This window comes from Apodemus sylvaticus, chromosome 7 (assembly GCF_947179515.1).
Source record: "Apodemus sylvaticus chromosome 7, mApoSyl1.1, whole genome shotgun sequence".
NCBI lineage: Eukaryota > Metazoa > Chordata > Mammalia > Rodentia > Muridae > Apodemus > Apodemus sylvaticus.
Window position 1 is genome coordinate 86,194,624 of NC_067478.1, and position 17,383 is coordinate 86,212,006.

General features: G+C 43.5%; 1 protein-coding gene across 4 annotated transcripts in view; it reads left to right on the top strand.

The window, feature by feature from the left end:
- Arhgef12 (Rho guanine nucleotide exchange factor 12) overlaps window positions 1-17,383 on the top strand; it is a 132,197-nt gene that overhangs the window by 88,959 nt on the left and 25,855 nt on the right. For all 4 annotated transcript variants that reach the window (XM_052188598.1, XM_052188599.1, XM_052188600.1 and 1 more), the window contains 11 exons: window positions 2,163-2,237; window positions 4,426-4,518; window positions 6,549-6,659; window positions 6,854-6,952; window positions 10,242-10,284; window positions 10,580-10,685; window positions 11,095-11,232; window positions 11,797-11,829; window positions 12,112-12,226; window positions 13,043-13,148; window positions 14,409-14,621. In XM_052188598.1, coding sequence (XP_052044558.1) covers window positions 2,163-2,237; window positions 4,426-4,518; window positions 6,549-6,659; window positions 6,854-6,952; window positions 10,242-10,284; window positions 10,580-10,685; window positions 11,095-11,232; window positions 11,797-11,829; window positions 12,112-12,226; window positions 13,043-13,148; window positions 14,409-14,621 — 1,132 coding nt within the window. The remainder of the gene's footprint in view (window positions 1-2,162; window positions 2,238-4,425; window positions 4,519-6,548; window positions 6,660-6,853; window positions 6,953-10,241; window positions 10,285-10,579; window positions 10,686-11,094; window positions 11,233-11,796; window positions 11,830-12,111; window positions 12,227-13,042; window positions 13,149-14,408; window positions 14,622-17,383) is intronic.

Below are 17,383 nucleotides of genomic sequence, written 5' to 3' on the forward strand. Positions count from 1 at the left end.
ATCATGGTATGCACTCACTGAGAAGTGGATATTACCCTAGAAACTTTGAATACTCAAGACATAATCCACATATTTAATGATGTCCAAGAAGAACGGAGGAGTGGCCCCTGGTTCTGGAAAGACTCAGTGCAGCAGTATAGGGGAATACCAGAACAGGGAAGTGGGAAGGGATAGATGGGGAAGCAGGGGAAGGGAAGAGGGCTTATGGGACTTTTGGGAAGTGGGGAGCCAGAAAAGGGGAAATCATTTGAAATATAAAGAATATATCGAATAATAAAAAAAAGAGGTGAGATCTCTAAAGTGGAACTGTAGTCTTATCAAGCCTTATGAATTAATGATTTTCTTAGCACATAGTTTGATGGCCCTAATTGTCTTACAGGGAGTTTTTGATGTGAGACTCCCTCACTGATACATCCCAGTCCTGGTTTGTTTATTTGAGTCAAGATTCAGGCAAGGTCTTTATAGCATTCCCTTCCCCTCCCTCCCCTTCCCTCCTCTCTGCCCCTCCTTTGATATGTTTTTTTTGTTTGGAAAAAATCAGTTCGTATGTCCAGTTAAACAAGCCACTTGCTGACTGTCTTCTTCATGGTGTTGTGTGACTCGTTCCCTTATCTTTATTTCCTGAGAACTTAAAGTTAGATCTAGAGTATTGATGAGATTAAGGTTTGATAGTTATTGTTGGCAAGAACAATTCAAGGGTAATACTAGACACATCTCTTTCTGCCATAGCAGGAGGTGAGTGATTGTGTAAGGTGTTAATGCTTGATTTTTTTGTTCCATTATAAAGTTCTCTATCAGTCTGTTATAAACGTCTTTTATATCCCTCTCAGGGTCAAAATGCATACATCCTTTATTTAGTTAGGGGTTTCAAAAGTATACTATATATATAGCTGGAAAGACTTCCCTTTAGTAGCCATTACTTCACCATACAACTTTGTGACATTTTTCCTGGGGACATTGTTTCTATTCACCCCCTACAGAGAGGACAGTGATAAACCAGAGACGGTTCCATCCAAGACCTGTTCAGTGAATCAGTTTATTGAGTCTGCTTACAGGATGATGGGTGACTCAGGCGGTTACATCACCAACAAAGCCTGCCCCTGCCTGCCTGATGACTCAAAGAAAGCCGCATTATGGCAGTCCTCTGCACAGCTCGCAAACAGTGACACCGCACAGTCACGCTTGTGTCCCAGCAATTTGCTTTTTACTCATCCTCACACGAAGGCTTCTCGAGTCCTGTAAATTCCTTCTGAGTTTCTCGAGCTCCTTGGTGTATTATATCTGTTTGGGGAAATAGACATTTCAGAGAGAGAGAGGAGAGAGAGAGAGAGAGAGAGAGAGAGGAGAGGGGAGAGGGGAGAGGGGAGAGGGGAGAGGGGAGAGGGGAGAGGGGAGAGAGAGAGAGAGAGAGAGAGAGAGAGAGGAGAGAGGAGAGAGGAGAGAGGAGAGAAGAGAGAAGAGAGAAGAGAGAAGAGAGATATCCTGTTTGTTTGTTTGATTGTTTGTTTGGGACAGAACAGAGAGAGAGAGAGAGAGAAGAGAGAAGAGAGATATCCTGTTTGTTTGTTTGATTGTTTGTTTGGGACAGGTTTCTCTGCTTAGCCCTGGCTGTTCTGGGACTCACTCTGTAGACCGGGCTGCTTCTAACTCAGATCTACCTGCCTCTGCCTCCCTAATTAAAAATCTCCAAAGATGACAATGGGATATGGTGTAAGTGTGTTTATAATATTTTTGAACTCACAGATGCTAATGTAAACCATCAATTATAATGTGAATAATTTGGTTTTGGTCACTAGCAGAGGGAACAGATAGTTTGAGAAGGTATGGGCTAAGAGAGATGATAAAGTTACAGTTGTATTGGGAATAGCGAGTTTGAGGTATGCCGTATACCTGTTCCTGGTTCTGAAGGGGAAAAGGTGCCCCAGGCTGAGGCTCAGATGAAGCGGTTTCATTGATTCTGTAATCTTTTCAGTGTGATGTGGGAAAGCTGAGAGAGTAGGTGACCAGTGGTGGGGATAAGAGTGGTGCCGCCACTTGGGATATGAAGGATATTTAATTTTGAATACACATAAGAAACAGAACTTTGTCCTCTATACCGATTTTCCCCATCTGGTCCTTACCAAAATGAATTAATACCTGTGTGTGTGCGCTCTTTTCATTAGAGTCCCAAGAGTAGCCTGAAAGAAAGGATATATCTCGAGGAAACCCCAGAGAGGAGTGACGCTGCTCTGGACGCTGTGAGTATGACGTGAGCATGAACCCAGTGTAGCACAATGCGGCAAGTGCTTCACAGTGGAGCTCCGTCTCCTCTACCTTTTCTTATATTCAGGATGTGCTAGGAGGCCCTCATGTACTGTCTAGGAGAGAGGGTGTGGGACAAAACCAAACCTATTTATTAGAAGAAGGTAAGAAAGATTTGAATAGCATTGTTAGCGGATTATTACAGCAAAATATGCCACAATATTTCCTATTAACTTGTTTCTTCACTTTTTGTTTTTCGAGATAGGTTTCTCTGAGTAGCCCTGGCTATCCTAGAACTTGTTTAGATCCTCCTGCCTCTGCCTTCTGAGTGCTGAGATTAATGGCATGTGCCACCAGCACTGCATGCTTTCTGTTTTTATGAGTGAAATATTTTGACCTGTTCACAAAAACAGAATCACATAATACCTTTTCTTTGTGACTGGCTTATATCAAGTAGCATAATGTCTTCAGGTTTGTCCATGTTTTACCATGTGCTAGAATTTTCTTCCCTTTTAAGACTAATACTCTTCTCCCTCCTACTCCTTCTAATACTCTCCTTCTCCCGTGCATATATTAAGTAGAATATAATAGGTACATATTTAGTCATTTTAAATATGTAAGAAACTTAAACCTCCCCCATGTATATACATGAGTATGGCCCACTGGGATACTTTAGTCCTTTTGAGTATCTATTTAGAAGCCCAATTGCTGGATTTGCATTCTCTTGAATAAGATTGTGTGTGTGCGTGCGCACATGCGCGCGACGTGGAGTTGGTTCCATCTCTCTGCTGAGGTCACCAGGCTGTGTGCCAAGTGTGATAACTGCTGAGCTCTCAGTGGCCCTGGCTTTTACATATTCTTCATAAAATGTCTTAGCATTATGATTTGATTTGGAATTTTAAATGTTTGGGTGTTTTGCCTATATGTATACCAGTGCGCATGTGTGCAGTAGCCAGAAGAGAAGGCATCAGGTCCTCTGGATGGTTGCATACAACCCTGTAGGTGCTGGAACCTGAATGCAGGTCCTCTGCCCGAGCAGAAAGGGCTCAGTAACTGCTGACCTGTGTCCTTGGAATAGTCAGAGACATCCAGTTACAGAATGAAAATGTGACCATTATTGAGAATAATTGTCTATTGCTTCATCTAGTTTGTAAAATTCTAAAAAATCTGAGGTTAAAGAAAATAAAAGCAGGGCTCTGCTGTGGTGTAGTTGTTGGACATGTAGCTTACGGCCTCTGTGCCTCACTGGTGGACTGGAGATTCAGGCCTCACTCACTGCAGTTCCTCAGTAAACACCAGAAGCATCAACAAATGTTTATTGGATAAGGATAAATAAAGAGGTTGGAAAGGAGTGGAAAAAGAGAAAAGAAAAGCAATTTAAAAGGAGAGATCAAACAGGGATGGGGCACTAGGGCATTGGCAGACCCTTGCCTAGCATGAGCAAGGCCCTGATTTTAGTTCTAGCATCACAAAACAGAAAGAGAACTTGAGCCAGTTTTATGTCCTTTTTAGTAGTAGTAACAGGTTCTTACACCTGTTACTAGGTGTGAGTATGTGTGAGTGAATGAGTGAGTGAATGAATGAATGAAGTATTAAAAATATGACTCCTGCAAGCGAAGGTGCAGTGAGCAAAGGTGGTTTATTAGTCTCAGAGAAGTCCACGCTCCCTCCCCCACCCCCACCCCCACCTTCCTGTTCTGAGGAATAGCCAGTGCTCTTCTGTACATTGGCTTTGACTATTTGAGAACCAATACTTTGAAAATAAAGCACTTCAAAGACGATAACAAGGCACTTCCTTTTGCATGGTGAGGTGGGAGTGAATGTAGGCAGGGGCTGTTAGATCTGATGGTGGAATCCACCAGAATCCAACCCCCCTACCCGCACACCTGAAGATTTCTAACACCGAATAGTTGATGGGTTTAGGATGATAGATTCCGAGCCTAGCGGTTGTGTTATCTATTGATTGTAAACTAAAAAACAAAAACAAAAAAACAAAAAAACCGAAAAAGATGATAATAAATAAAATGGAACTCCAGGGATGAAGCAAGCCTTGTTTGAAACAGTCTCCTCTTCTCCTCTGCCTCCCAGTGCAGGATTATAGCATCAACCACCATACCTCGTTCTGTAGTTGGGTTCCGTTCTGTCCCTGCCTGTGAGCTCAGACCTTGTCTCTGTCATTTCCAGGAGACACAGTCACTGGTCGGCAGTCCCTCCACCCGGGGCGCCCCTCACATCATCGGTGCCGAGGATGATGACTTTGGTACTGAACATGAGCAGGTGAGGCCTTGCTGTCAGACAGACTGTCAGCTCTCCAAGATGTCTGATTCAGTAAATACTCTTTGGGAATCGAGATAAACTTGTGAAAGGTGCAAACCCGAGTCCTAACATCGCCACACCTCAGGCCGGCTGCTTTTATTTAGCTTTGAACAGTGGACACTAACATTGTGGATATAGATGAGGGCTTATTTTATGGGTACTTGAGAGTTTCATTTTATTGGGGTGGGATGTTACTGAATATGATACTTAAAAACAAAGTTTACAAATCCCAGTTAGTCACCGGTGGGAGGAATAACATTGGCCCGGTCTTTTTAACCTGTGGTCTTGCTAAATCTAGTGATTATTTTTAGGAATTTTTTTTTTTTTTTTTAGTATTAGAAAGATTTTTGAGGCATGGCCTCATGTAGGCCAGGCTGACCTAAAACTCTCAGTGTAGCTGAGGCTGACCTTGAACCTTCATGTTTCCTGTGCCCCCAAGTGCTGGGATTACTGTTCTGTACCACTGCTCTCAGGGCCTAGTTTTTTAACAGAAGTGTGTGAAGCCCTTAGGAGGCAGGAGGAGCATGAGTTTGAAGCTAACCTGCGCTGGCTACATTGTGAGATCCTGAAACTTTAGTTTCAAAAACAAAAATAACAAAGAATACTGTTGTAATTTTTAAGTAAAACATTCATAGTGTTTCTTGGTGATGTGCCCTTTGTTCCATCTTTCTGCTTTGTGTATCTCTTAGTTCTTGTTCTTGCCCGTATTCGGCTGACCAGGACTCCCAGCAGGCGGCTGAGTCAGCTTGGAGTCAACTATTGCTTTATACAGCCCTCAGAAAACATTGAGTTTTTCTTGCTTAAGTATGTGACTGACAGCTGTTTTTAGATGCTCCTAATTAGGTTAAAAGTTACAAGCTAAAAAATTAGTCCTAGCTTCTTTTTTCTTTCTTTCCTTCTTTAATCTTGATTGGATGTTGAATTTTGTAGAATGGCTTAGGGTGATTGGTTTTTTCTTATTTACTCTCTTATTAAGACAGATTTCATTGATTACTATTAGAGTATTGAATCGGTCTTGCATTACTGGGATGACCCCCAACCAATCATGACAGACAGGTCAGCCCTTTAAATTTTATTTAGCATTTATTTAGTATATATGTGGATGTGCAAGTGTGTACTCACATGTGCACACATGACACAGTACACATGTGTAGGTCAGGGACGACTTTTGGGGTTGGCTCTCTCCTTACTCTTCCTCTGTCTTGCTGTGCTGCTTGCACAGCTTTGGTTCATTCTCCACGTCCTGCCTCCTCCCACCCAGCTGTGGCAGTGCTGGCCTTCCTTCGATGATGCCACCACAGCTGGAGATTTTCTATGATTCATTTACTCCTTTGTTTATGTATACCAGTGTTTGGGCTGATTATGTGTTTGTGTACTTTGTGTGTGACTAGTGCTGGCCAGGAGAGGGTTCCAGAACCCCTAAACTAGAGTTAACAGAGGAGCCAAACCTTCATCAGAGCAACAAGTGCTCTTAACTGCTGGGTCATCTCTAGCCCTTATCTGAATTTTTACAAATAAAAAATAAAAAAATAAGGAAGTTGGTAAGCCTAAAGCTCAGATGCTTGGGAGGCAGAGGCATGAGGGCCAAGAGCTTGTTAGCTTGGACTGCATAGTGAGTTCAGGCTCGCCAAGGGTACATAGCAAGACCAAAAGTAAACAAGACAGGAAACAGCAACAAACAAATAACAACAATAACAAAATAAGAACCCTCAACTCCCCCCCAAAAGAGAGACAGACAGAAACAGGAAGATACCAGTGATGAAACAGACCCTTCAGAAGCACTCTCCAGTGTCCTCGCTCTCCACCAAGGCCACCTCCTCTAGTTCCCGCCACTTGTCAGCTAAGCCCTCAGCCACGAGCCTGTGGGGGACATTCCAGACGGAAACCATTATAGAATGTGAATTCTGATGGCTGTGTTCAGGTGGCCTTACACGTACAGTTTTAACTCAAGTTTTCAAGAGTTACTGATGTGTAATCATATTTTCTTCTAGATCAATGGACAGTGCAGCTGTTTCCAGAGTATTGAGCTGTTGAAGTCCCGCCCTGCTCACCTGGCTGTGTTCCTACACCATGTGGTCTCACAGTTTGACCCTGCAGCATTGGTAATATAGCTTATCATTTACCTGATTGAGCATCCACATATTGATTCATATTCCAGAGAGCTTTATAATCTGAAAAATAAGTAGACAGGCTTATTTTCTAAATGTATAAGGCTAGGCATTTCAAATGTTATTAACTAAATTATTACCTTTTGTGTGTTTTCACCGTGTCTTTTCCATTTCTTTCCCCATGACAGCTGTGTTATCTCTATTCAGACCTGTATAAGCAGACAAACTCCAAGGAGACTCGGCGGGTCTTCCTGGAGTTTCATCAGTTTTTCTTGGACCGATCTGCAGTAAGTTGGCGAGTTAATTCTGGGTTTTTCCTTCAGTGCATCCAGTGCTGTACATTTTATGGAGTATATATGTATATTTGGAAATTTATATGTACACGATTATATTGGGAAATGAAAAACATAATATAGATGATATATATATATATATATATATATATATATATATGAGGATCCAAAGGATAATACTTGGATAATTGAATTCTGAGTGGTCCCTTTGGACATTAGAAAGACAAATTTGACTAAAAGGTTGCACACTGAAACCAGCGAATCGCAGCACTTTGTTTACCAATGTTAGTGCTAGGGAAGTGGGTGAGTGGCAGGGTGCTTAACACACCACACGGGCATGAAGACCCACGTTTGACCCCAGTATCCACGAGAAAAGCCAGATGGATCCCGGGAAGGCAGAGACAGAGGATCTTGGGGGTTTGCTGTCCAGGAAGTCTAGCCAGTCACTGAGCTTGAGGTTTGCTGAGGGATCCCATCACAGACAGTCAGGTGGGCAGCGATGGAAGAAGATAGTGCATTGCCCTCCGGCATCCACTCACAAGCACAGCACACACACACCACACATACTTGTTTAGGAGCATTGCTAAGTAAGGGTAAATAATAGCCTATTGTACATCCTTGGATGATCTTGTGGCTTGGCCCTTTTCCTGTCACCTTTTTTTGTTTGGTTTATCTTAAAAAACATTGTTTCCTTAGTGTATGTGTGTGCATACACACATCTTTATATACATACACGTGTAGGCCGGAGGCCAATACCAGGTATCTTTCTCACGTTATTTTTTTTCTTTTTTACTAAAAAGATTAACTTTTTTATTGGTATGGTTTCATGTATACTTGTGCTAAGATGCAGAAGGCAACTGGTAGAAGTCGATTCTTCCACTGTGTGGAATTGACTTCCCAGGGATTGAATTCAGATTTTAGGCTTGATAACCAATTCCTCCCCTGCATAGCCATCTCCCTGGCCATCCTGTTATTATGCTGAGACCAGGTCTTTCATTGACTCTGAGCTCAGTGATTGACTTAGACTAGCTGACCAGTGCACCCCAGGGATCCTCCTGTGTCCACCCCGCCATCGCTTGGTTACAGCTTCCCACGACTGTGCCCTGCTCCTCTGTGGGTGCCGAGGACCCGAGTTCAGGCCCTCGGTCCTCATGCTTGTCTAGTGAGCACTCACCTGTAGGAACTTCTCCAGTCACCCCACTCCAACCCTCCCCTTAGTCTTTATCTCTTTAGTTTTGCACAGGACTTCACGCCAGCCATGAATTCAGCATGTCATTGCAAATGACCTTAAACTTACTGTCTTGCCTCTGTTTCCTAATTGCAGAGATTAAAGGCATGTGGGACTGACCACATCTAGTTTATGAGCTGCTTTACGAGGTGCTGGGATGACGCCCGTGGCTTCATAAGTGCTAGGCAAACACTGCCACACTTCCAGCCCATGTTTGTTCCCGCCTGTTCTCTCAGATAACTGCTGTAGACTCTAGTCTCCATCTCTTCTCTCTAAGATTCCTCAGCTGAAGATTTCGTTTTTTATTTACATGTACGTTTGTTGTTTGTGAGGGTAATGTACTGCCTGTGTGTCAGTGACTGTGGATGACAGAAGACAGGGTCAGGCCCTAACTGAACTCTGGGAGATCAGCCCATGCTCTTAACCACTGAGCCACCTCTCCCTCCCAGCCCTGACCTTGCTGTTTTCCTGGAAAGAGTGTAAACTGTGGATCTATCACTTGCTTCCCTCATACTGTGCACCTGCCTGGCAGCTGCTCATGATATGTGCCAGCGGCAAAGCTTTAGAAGAATCCACATTAATGCGTCGATTCTTCTTTCCTGTGACCAAAGTTATATTACTCATGTCCACACATAAGGAGTTTGTTTTTATTTGATTGCTCTGTGTTGCTGGAATCACATCCCTGTGTTGATGCGCTCAGCAAGGCTGTACTATCAAGCTGCACCGCTACCCCACATGGACTTTTTTGCACTTATGCTAAAAGAATAATTCTTTTTTCTATTTCTTATGTCTTTCCTTTTTCCATTTCCTTGAAACAGAGTCTTTTAGCCCAGGCAGGCCTCTGGCTTAAGATTCTCCCATCTCTAGTTCCCAAGCGTTGGGATTACAGACATGTATGGACATGTCTTGCCATTTCACTCTTCATAGGGGCCAGAGACGGCTTGCTTAGCAGTAAAGTGCTTGTTGTGCAAGTATAAGTACTTGAATTAGATGTTTGCACCCACATAAGAAGCCAGGCGTGGCTGTGCACACTCGTAATCCCAGCGTTAGGAAGGAAAACAGGGAGACAAGGAATCCAAGACTCTGCAGCCAACCAGGCTAATCGAGTCAGTGGATACCATGTCCAGTGAGAAACCCCATCTCAAAAGAATAAGGTAGAGAGTTACAGAGGAAGCCATTGGCCTTCAGAGATGCACGCACGGGCAAGTGTACATATTTAGACATGTGTGCACACATCACATGCACACACCAAAGCAAATGATGTAATGGTCTCATACTATTTTAACACTGACTTATTTTTCAGAATTAGAACTTTAGATCTTTATAAGGATTATACATTTAGGAGGTATATGACTTTATAGGTATACAGTATGAGATTTGTGTAAGAACCAAGATATTTCTTCTGAATACAAAATAATATTTTCTGATTAGTTGTTGGGTAAAGAGCATTATAGTCTTATAATGACCAAAGTCTGCATGCTTATGGGGAGAAATCCTGGATAGAAAGAAGTTTATCCTTAGATAGTTGCTTTACTTCTACTGCAGGAACTAATGATTATTACTAGAGATTTTAAGACTCAAAAACTCAACATGACATCCAGTACTTTTTCATTGGGAATATACTATTGAGATTTTAAAATAATTACCTAAGGAAATTACTGTTGAGAATCTCAGATTTGGACATGAAAATCACACTTAAATGAGTCAGGTCTTCATATGTAATCTATACATAGTTTAGGTGTACTTGTATTATCTCAAGTAATGCATACCTGATTATATTGACCAGAGTCTGTAGTAAGCAGATGTCAGATATTTACGGGGAGTGGTAGGGAAGCATTTATTCTGCTGCCAGTAAAATTAGCTGTTTCTTCATAGCAGAACGCTGGGAAAAGAGTTTCTTTCCGTGTCTAAGCAATAGACCAGTCCAGGGCTGTGACAGTTGGATGGGAAAGAACTGCTGGACTATGAAACACCTCTAGGATAAACTTACACACCCTCCCCAGTCTGTCCCAGAAGCCTGTGGTGCAGGTCTAACTTTCTTTGCATTGTTTTCAGCATCTGAAAGTTTCTGTCCCTGAGGAGATCTCCGTGGATCTAGGTAAGTTTGAAGCACCCATGTCCCCAAAGACTATCATCTCCATCAAAATGTGACTTGCCTCCGTTCCGCTGTTTTATGTTAGTTTAGTCAGGCTACTTTAATCATGTGACTCACAGCTGAAAGAGAGTCTACTTCATTGAAAGGCTGAGATCTAGATCCTGACAGGAAGTGCAGTGACTGCACTCAGTAAGTTCTTTGGTGTAGTGAGTTCAGTGTGTACTGCGCAGTGTCACTGTGTTGCCAGTGTCAGGTTGCATAGACCAAATTTTCAGATCACTCCTTTTCTTTAATGCAGAAAAGAGAAGACCTGAGCTCATTCCCGAGGATCTGCATCGCCACTACATCCAGACAATGCAGGAGAGAGTCCACCCTGAAGTTCAGAGGCACTTGGAGGATTTTCGGTAAGTTTGCTGTTACAGAGAACTTGCTATGCTCATTGTGAGGTATTTGTCTTATGTTTTTAAATAGGAAAAAGCTACACATGAAATTCTTCACTCCTCACTGTGTAAACCATATGGCCTTAGCCCTGTTATTAGCATAATGGGCACCTGAAGTCAGGGCGGGTGAGAGCCCATAGTCTCCACTCAGGCCCTTTCACACGGAGGCGACTCGATGTGCCATCTGTGCTGAGTGTGTTCCTTCCAGAAATGTGTCAAAAGCATCGACCACCACAAGACCCCCGGCTTGCTGCGTCAGAGTAGGAAACAGGACATCCTGCCTGTCTATACTCAGCTATAGGTAGGGCTGTCTAGACATCTGGAGGGAGATAGTGTGCTCTCTGCTGAGATTTTTTTCCCCTAACTCTTTTAGACAGAAACGCAGCATGGGACTGACCTTGGCCGAGAGTGAGCTGACTAAACTTGATGCAGAGAGAGACAAGGACCGGGGAACTCTGGAGAAGGAACGAGCATGTGCGGAACAGATCGTTACCAAAATTGAAGAAGTACTGTAAGTCAGAACCACATGCAGAAGTGCTGCTTTTGCTTGGAACACTTCTTTAAGCAGATCTGGTGGAGCAGTCAGATTGTACACGTAGAATTACTCGTCATGACACTTGGAAACAGAACTTTTCCTGTTAGTTTACAGTTCTTGCTTTCTCCTTTTTGAGTGTTGGTTAATGAGTAACTCCAAAACTTGTAGTAAGTGATAAGCGTCAGGTGAATGCTTTCACTGCCTGAGTTACAGGCCTCGGGAGCCACTTGCTGCTGTAGGACACACCCACCTAATGGCAGGGTTGCAAAATGGTGGGGGGGCCCTTGTGGAGTAGAGTTCCTTGAGTATTCTGGATGTAGACAGGGCCCAAATCATTTAGTTCTTTTCTGTTGTTTCAGGTGTCTGGGCTTAAACAGCAAATCTCTGATTAAATATGTATGTTTCTTTGACCTTTTCTGATGGTACCTTGGATTGAACCCAGGGCCTTGTACAGATAGATCATTTCCAAATGCATTAATGACTTATAGATAGACCATCTCCAGTTGTATGTATTTCATCTTAAAATATTTTTATTTTTAGGATGACTGCTCAGGCTGTAGAAGAAGAAAGGAGGTAATAAAATGTTCTCTACCCAAATTAGAGTTATATTTTCTATCTGCTCTAAAATGACAGTTTCTTTTAACTTCATATATAGACTGTAGGCTCCCTCTGGTGGCCTGTTTTTTATTTGACTCATAACTAGTGTCTATGTGGATAGAATTGGTTTATGTACATTTTTTTAGTTTCTGCCTTGATTAATTTCCATCATTGGGCCTCCAGAAATCATTTGCTCTCTTTATTCTGACCATCCTCCCCACATCAGAACTCTTACATTATTTATCATTTCTCCTCCAGTTCCACAATGCAGTACGCAATTCTCATGTACATGAAGCATTTGGGAGTGAAAGTGAAAGAACCTCGAAACTTGGAGCACAAGCGGGGTCGGATCGGCTTCCTTCCAAAGATCAAGGTGCGTGCGACTGGGGTAATAACAGAGGGGCTGCCTGTCCATTCTACATCTGCAGGCAGCGGTTTCCTTCCCAGCGTTTACTAAGCCAGCACATCAGCACTGGGCATCATGATAGGTCTGAATTGGTCTCTCTCACCAAGAAACTAAACATCTAGCGAGAAATCCACAAATAGAAGCTTATTACTAGGTAATGTGAAGTTTATATGCCTGCCATCTGCAAACTGGAGCCTTAGCCTCTCATTCCAGGGTACTGTCTCAGTAATTATTAGGTCTTATTTAATGTGTGTTAGCGTGTAAAGATGTGTGAAGACTGCACATCCCTCATTACTACGCCCCTAGCTTTCAGCATAGTACCTTCACATGCTATGAAAGTGTTGAATGGATGGATGATCTGTAAAACAGTCTCTTGACAAATATGCAAATGTTTGTCAGCAAGCTGCTGGTAAAATTGGCTTTTTATTTTCTAAGAGTATTGTTTCTGTTGGAAGCTGAACGTGGTAGTGCAGGCCTGTATCAGCAGCACCTGGGAGTTCCAGGCAGGCAGATCCAGAGCTCACGCCACCCTTGTCTACAGAGTGGACAAGGGCAGCCGGGACTATGTCAGATGCTGTCACACAGCAAAAAATGCAAACATAAAAATAAGGCATGTTGAGCTCGAGGGTCACACACAGTGTGGCCCGTGGGTGCCATGGCTCTTTTATGTCTGTTCCTCCATTTCCTTTCCACTGGCCATTAGAATCATATTGCTGTATTTAAAAGCAGCAAGACCTACTGCTCGATGTCTCTTACCTTACTGTAATCGTACCTTGCATTTAGCAAAGCATGAAGAAAGACAGAGAGGGCGAGGAGAAAGGGAAGCGAAGAGGATTCCCCAGCATCTTGGGACCCCCAAGAAGACCAAGCCGCCATGACAACAGTGCAAGTATGTTGAAGCGTGAGGTGCTGTTCTTGCCGTCTTTCCTCAGGAGTTTGTTTGGGCAAGGCTGCATTGCTGGAGGCAGCTGCTCTGCAGCTGATGTTGCTGATGCTGCACTGTGCCTTGCTTCCCCAGTGCTGTTCTGAACAGAGCTCACCTACCGTGCCGTGTCAGTTGTAACGAACATCTTCATCAATAGCATGTGCCATCACGTGCCTGTCATGGCTTCTTAGCTCTGATTTTATGCATGCCTAGTCAATTTATGTTTGCTCAATTAAAAAAAAAAAGCTTTGGGCCAGGGTAACTCAAGGTCAGTTGGTAAAGCTCTTAGAAGAGACATTCAATCTGTAGAACCCATGTTGAGGGGGAAAAATGCCTAATGTGGTAGCTTGAATCTGGGAAGCCAGAGACAGGTGGATCCCTGACCTGCTAGCCTGACCTACTTACTGAGTTCCAGGTGAGCAGGGGACTTTGTCTTAAAAAAGAATGTGGACTTTGGCAGAGGAATGCAAATGGTACTCAGAGTTGTCTCATTCAGACCTGTACATCACGCTCGCACGCACGCACGCACGCTCGCACGCACGCACGCACGCACGCACGCACGCACGCACGCACCCTGGTCATGGAAGATTCCACCACAGGGTGGCAGCAGAGATAGATGTTGTGCTGGGAAGGTAGCCAGCCTGTGCTGAGCTTCTCGTGAGGTTCTGGCATGCTGGGGTGACAGTTAGGTGGGAGAGCAGTGATGCTGTGTCTTCAGGACATAGGGAGTCCTCCTTCGAGTGCCAGTAGCACAGGTCAGAGGTTGTGACAGGCAGGGGAAATCTCCAGAGAAGGAGAAGATGGACTTAGATTCGGGCTGTAAGAGCCATGTGAGGCAGATGTGTAAGGTAGCGGAGGGGATGACCTGAAAGAACCTGAGAGAGCAAGAGTAAGGAGCAGGACGGCCTGTGGTCCAACGGTGACATTGTGGCTATACAGGGAGAAGTGGAGGGGATAGCACTCACCGATAAAGGCTGCATCTTTATTTTTACAGAAGATAAACCCATCTCCCAGCATTCCCTCTGCCTTCACTGCCGCTGCTTCTCTTCTGTGTTCTTTCTTCTGCAACATCCCTCTTAACTGTCCTTATCTGCTCTCTCCTTCCTTACCCAACTCATTTCTTGCTGTGTGTAATAACTGTAGACTCAGATATTTCCGTCCACCCCTTTCCCTCCTCTACAGCTGCTTTGTAGCACATGCTCCTGACCATTGCTTTCTGTTCAGTTGGCAGGGCCATGGAGATACAGAAGCTACGCCACCCGAAGCACTTATCCGCACCCTCGTCGGTGAGTCCTGAGCCTCAGGACCCTGCCAAGCTGCGCCAGAGTGGAGTAGCCACTGAAGGAACAGACACTGGATACCCGTCCACCAGTTCCATGTCTTCTGCCACCTCAGGGGCTGCTCTTTCCCAAGAGGGAGGGAGAGAGAATGATACAGGTGAGTCATTCATTAGAGCGAGCGGTAGAGAAATGGAGGATTTTAATTGAAAATGAATCCCAGTGTGGTGTGATTTAAATATTTTAGTATTTTACAGTTTACAATAGACATATGATGAATGATAGTTTTTTATTTTCCTAAAAAAACAAAACTCCAAACTACTGCCTGAACTCTTGAGGTGTTAACTATGCACAGATGCCTGCCATTAGAAGCTTATACGATGCACAAGGAAAATCACAAAATTAATAATTTACATTGGAGCCCCTGGGTGAGGTGATACAGCCAGAGCCATCTTCAGGAGCCAGAAGCAGAGGGATCAAAGGTTCAGGGCCATCCAGGCACACACAGGGAGACTGTTCATAAATAAGAAGAGAAGATCCAACACCAGTAAATGTTGGAAAATTTTTTCATTCCAGGAAAATAAGATAAGCGGGATTGGGGAAACTGGCTAGTTGTTATTGGCAAGTAAACCTTCTGTTTCCTAAAGGAAGCAGAGTTGGGGTCACTGGATATAGACTTATGGGATGGGTAGAGAAGAAACATGTCCAGGAAAGAAGGCTCTGAGTGCAGGGTGCCTGGAGTGGTGTCGCCATGCTGGTCAGATGTATCCTCCACCTTGTGAGTTCCAGGGTCAAACTCAGGTCATCGGGGTGGCAGTAAATACCTGTCTTTCATCATGACAGACCCCAGATAAATTTTAAAGAAAATCTATAAACCTGAGACCCTGGAGATTTTTTCTTTTACATTAATGATAATTCAGTAGCAAGAAGAAGTCAAATATTTGGACCAGAGGACCACAGTAGGAAAGGGGAGAAAAAAAGAAAAAGAAAAAAAGAGCTGAGTCAGCTACATAGTTTTTCATTCTTAAACATGAGCATCATTCCTCATTCCTGGAAACACTTGCTTCTTAGAGTTAAGGCAACACACAGCTCCCTACATTTAGACAATGACATAGAAAAGCCGTCCCTAGAGGAACAGCTTAATTTTGATAATGGGTAAGAACTTTAAAATTGCCTCTCAAGTACATTAAAGAAATGATAAAGAATAGGATCCTATAAAAATATTTCAGAGATAAAGTTTAAAAGTTAAATATAGTAGAGTAATTATTGCTATTAGTTGCTGTGTGCTAATCACTCCAGGTTTAGTGGCGTAATACAGAAAGTGTTCTCATCTTTTTGTGAGTGAAGAGCTTGTAGAAGCTTGGCTAAGCAGCTCTAACTTGGTCCCTTGAGTGCACTCTTTCAAGCGTTGCTCTAGTGCTCCAGGATGCTATACCTGACCCCTTAGAATGACGTGAAAGAGGGGGGTGAGGACAGAGCTCTGCTGTCACCTCTGCCAGTTAGAGGCAAGTCACCAAGTCATCCATACTTCAGGGAAGACAGGTCAGAGTCCATTCCTGACGGAGAATTGAAACGTTTATGAACATGATTTTAAACCACTACAGTTGCCAGTATTTAACAGGCTGTTGGAGTGTAGAATCCTCGAAAGTACTGTTTTCCAGTGCATGTAAGAATTAAAAACAGCAACAACAGCAACACTACAGCAGAACCCCAGAAATCATGGGGACTCACGAGAGAGATCCTGTCTCTTCCTCAGAGTCAGCAGAGACGATGGGGTAGGGGCAGAGAAAGTAGGGAAAGGTCCCCAAGCTGGGAATAACATCCACTTTTACTTCAAAAGGGTGAGGAGAACCAACCATTGTGATGTGTTACTTAATTGATGAGGAAATCCTGGAAACTTGAGAACAAGAAAATGAGAATTGAGCAACACTGTATGGTGGAATAGAAAAGAACTAGGCTTTTGGCTTTCTGCAAGAAAATGGTTTTTACTTTTAATTGCATATCTTAACTTGTCAGTCAAAAAGGAAAAATGAATAAAGACATTTTCAGATATGTAATAATGTAAAGTTAACTGAAACTCCTCACCCCTTAACAGTGTTTGAGGCCACACTTCTGCACACTCAGGAAAAGTTAAAGTAAGTCACGAGATGCAGGAAATAGCACAGGAGAGCAGCAAGGGAGTGATGGCGCCGCAGGCCACAGAACCATGACTCCAGACAGGACCATAGCAAGTCAGGAACAAGAAAAGAGACTGGGGGGGGGGGGGGGGGGAAGATGGTTTACAGGCAAGTCCGTAAGGACAGAGTTAGAGTCTTCAGAGAGGGACCCATCCCTAGCCTGGTGTTGCTGAGGAGATAGCAGGTCCTTAGGGCTCACCAGCCAGCCAGTCCAGCTGAGATACCCTGCCTCAAAAACAAAAGGCGGAGAACTATCAAGGAAGACATCCTCTGTTGTTCTGTAGTGTCTCCATACAAGTAACATGGAAACACTCATTCATACCTACACGATACACACAAAAATGAAGGAGGAGCTTTAAGCAGTTGGTAGTATGAGGTACCAGAAAAAAATGGAGATACGATAAAATTATATTACTTTACCAGTAAAGGAAAAGATACAATAAATAAATACATACAATAAATATAAAAAAGATACAATAAATAAAGTACAAAGAAAAATAGTTGTTTAAGAAAGTAGGTCAGTCTTGAAACATGAAGCACACTGAATGCTGTGGCACATGTGTCTTCTCCCAGAAATTGGGACATGGGTCACAAGTTGCAGGCCACTTTGGGCTACATATTGAGACCCTATGTCAATAACAAACTGAAGGCTGGTACGCTGGCTCAGCAGGTAAGGTGCTTGTCACCATCAAGCCTGACCACCAGAGCTGGATCCCTGGACCCCCACAGGGCTGACTGTGGAGCA